This window comes from Salvelinus fontinalis, chromosome 34 (genome assembly GCF_029448725.1).
Source record: "Salvelinus fontinalis isolate EN_2023a chromosome 34, ASM2944872v1, whole genome shotgun sequence".
Classification (NCBI taxonomy): domain Eukaryota; kingdom Metazoa; phylum Chordata; class Actinopteri; order Salmoniformes; family Salmonidae; genus Salvelinus; species Salvelinus fontinalis.
Genome location: NC_074698.1, coordinates 31,810,168 through 31,812,667, shown reverse-complemented (window position 1 = coordinate 31,812,667; position 2,500 = coordinate 31,810,168). Strand labels below are relative to the sequence as shown.

Here is a 2,500-nt window from a genome sequence, read left to right as displayed (position 1 = left end):
CGGGTAGAATCATTATGTTTACAAGCACACTAATAATTAGATATTACAGTTTCTCTAGATCGCTAAGACACTTTGAATGAGACTGGGGTGGAACTGATCTCCATCACAACCTAATGAGCACTACAGTATTACTTTGTGATAAACTCTTAAGTCATTTCTCTTTGTTTTCACACACACAATGCAAATGCTAAGCACATGCTTCTACCCCTGCTTTGCTGTTTTGGGGGTTTTAGGCCGGGTTTCTGTACAGCACTTTGTGACATCAGCTGATGTAAGAAGGGCTATATAAATACATTTGATTTAATTGAAATAAATTTGATTTGATTTTTTGCAAAACAGTAAACACAACTCTCTACAAAAGTTGCACAACTCAGTTGAGCAAAAAATGACATCAAACAAAATGGAAACGTTTGGTCACAGCTGATACTAATGAGTCCCCGTGAAGGTGACCCTCTTCTGCACGTGTGCAAAACCTTCTTTGCACAATTGTTCAATCGGCAAATCATTCATGCATAAAAGAGGTCCCCTCTGAGTTGCTGTTGGCAAGACAGGACCGAGTCAGAGGCTGAGGGCAAGACAGGACCGAGTCAGAGGCTGAGGGCAAGACAGGACCGAGTCAGAGGCTGAGGGCAAGACAGGACCGAGTCAGAGGCTGAGGGCAAGACAGGACCGAGTCAGAGGCTGAGGGGAAGACAGGACCAAGTCAGAGGCTGAGGCAAGACAGGACCGAGTCAGAGGCTGAGGGCAAGACAGGACCGAGTTAGAGGCTGAGGGCAAGACAGGACCGAGTCAGAGGCTGAGGGCTGTTTATTTACCACCACAGACAGATGCACTAAGACCACACTCAGTCAGCTGTATAAGGAAATAAGCAAACAGGAAACCGCTCACCCAGAGGCGGCGCTCCTAGTGGCCGGAGACTTTAATGCAGGGAAACTTAAATCAGTTCTACCAAATCTCTATCAACATGTTAAATGTGCAACCAGAGGGAAAAGAACTCTAGATCACCTCTACTCCACACACAGAGACGCATACAAAGCTCTCCCTCGCCCTCCATTTGGCAAATCTGACTATAATTATATCCTCCTGATTCCTGCTTACAAGCAAAAATTAAAGCAGGAAGCACCAGTGACTCGGCCTATAAAAAAGTGGTCAGATGAAGCAGATGCTAAACTACAGGACTGTTTTGCTAACACAGACTGGAATATGTTCCGGGATTCCTCCAATGACATTGAGGAATACACCACATCAGTCACTGGCTTTATCAAAAACTGCATCGAGGACGTCGTCCCCACAGTGACTGTACGTACATACCCCAACCAGAAGCCATGGATTACAGGCAACATTCACACTGAGCTAAAGGGTAGAGCTGCCGCTTTCAAGGTGAAGGGACTATAACCCGGAAGTTAATAAGACATCTCGCTATGCCCTCCGATGAACCATCAAACAGGCAAAGTGTCAATACAGGACTAAGATTGAATCGTACTACACCGGCTCCGACGCTCGTCTTATGTGGCAGGGCTTCAAACTGTTACAGACTACAAAGGGAAGCACAGCCGCGAGCCGCCCAGCGACACGAGCCTATCAGACGAGCTAAATCACTTCTATGCTCGCTTCGAGGGAAGCAACACTGAGGCATGCATGAGAGCATCAGCTGTTCCGGACGACTGTGTGATCACGCTCTCCGTAGCCGACGTGAGTAAGACCTTTAAACAGGTCAACATACACAAGGCTGCAGGGCCAGACGGATTACCAGGACGTGTGCTGCGAGCATGTGCTGACCAACTGGCAGGTGTCTTCACTGACATTTTCAACCTCTCCCTGACTGAGTCTGTAAGACAGACAGACAGACAGACAGACAGACAGACAGGTATAGAGGTGGTTGTTACCTCGTAGTCCAGGCCAGCTTCTCCGGATCTTGTCTTTAGGAATTCCAAACCGAACGTACGTCCCTCCTGTGAACTCATCTGGGACGTCATCAGATGGCGACGTCGTCGCCACTCCGTTACCCTGAGATGAGACAAACACTTCATAGCCTCCTTGTCTCCTCTCCTGGTTTCCTCTGAGGTGCATAATCAAGGGTCAGCCCGTCACCTGAACCCCAACGTGTCAGGTCAACCAGGTCCCGTAGATATTTAGGGTCAGCCTGTCACCTGAACCCCAACGTGTCAGGTCAACCAGGTCCCGTAGATATTTAGGGTCAGCCTGTCACCTGAACCCCAACGTGTCAGGTCAACCAGGTCCCGTAGATATTTAGGGTCAGCCTGTCACCTGAACCCCAACGTGTCAGGTCAACCAGGTCCGGTAGATATTTAGGGTCAGCCTGTCACCTGAACCCCAACGTGTCAGGTCAACCAGGTCCCGTAGATATTTAGGGTCAGCCTGTCACCTGAACAGTAAACGTGTCAGGTCAACCAGGTCCCGTAGATATTTAGGGTCAGCCTGTCACCTGAACCCCAACGTGTCAGGTCAACCAGGTCCAGTAGATATTTAGGGTCAGCCT

General features: G+C 48.7%; 1 protein-coding gene across 1 annotated transcript in view; it reads right to left on the bottom strand.

Annotated features, from left to right (window-relative positions):
• Positions 1 to 2,500, bottom strand: part of LOC129833735 (equilibrative nucleoside transporter 4-like) — a gene marked incomplete at its 5' end in the record, with an annotated part of 30,329 nt that overhangs the window by 14,270 nt on the left and 13,559 nt on the right. Inside the window, 1 exon segment of the mRNA XM_055898517.1 lies at positions 1,887 to 2,007. Coding sequence (XP_055754492.1) covers positions 1,887 to 2,007 — 121 coding nt within the window.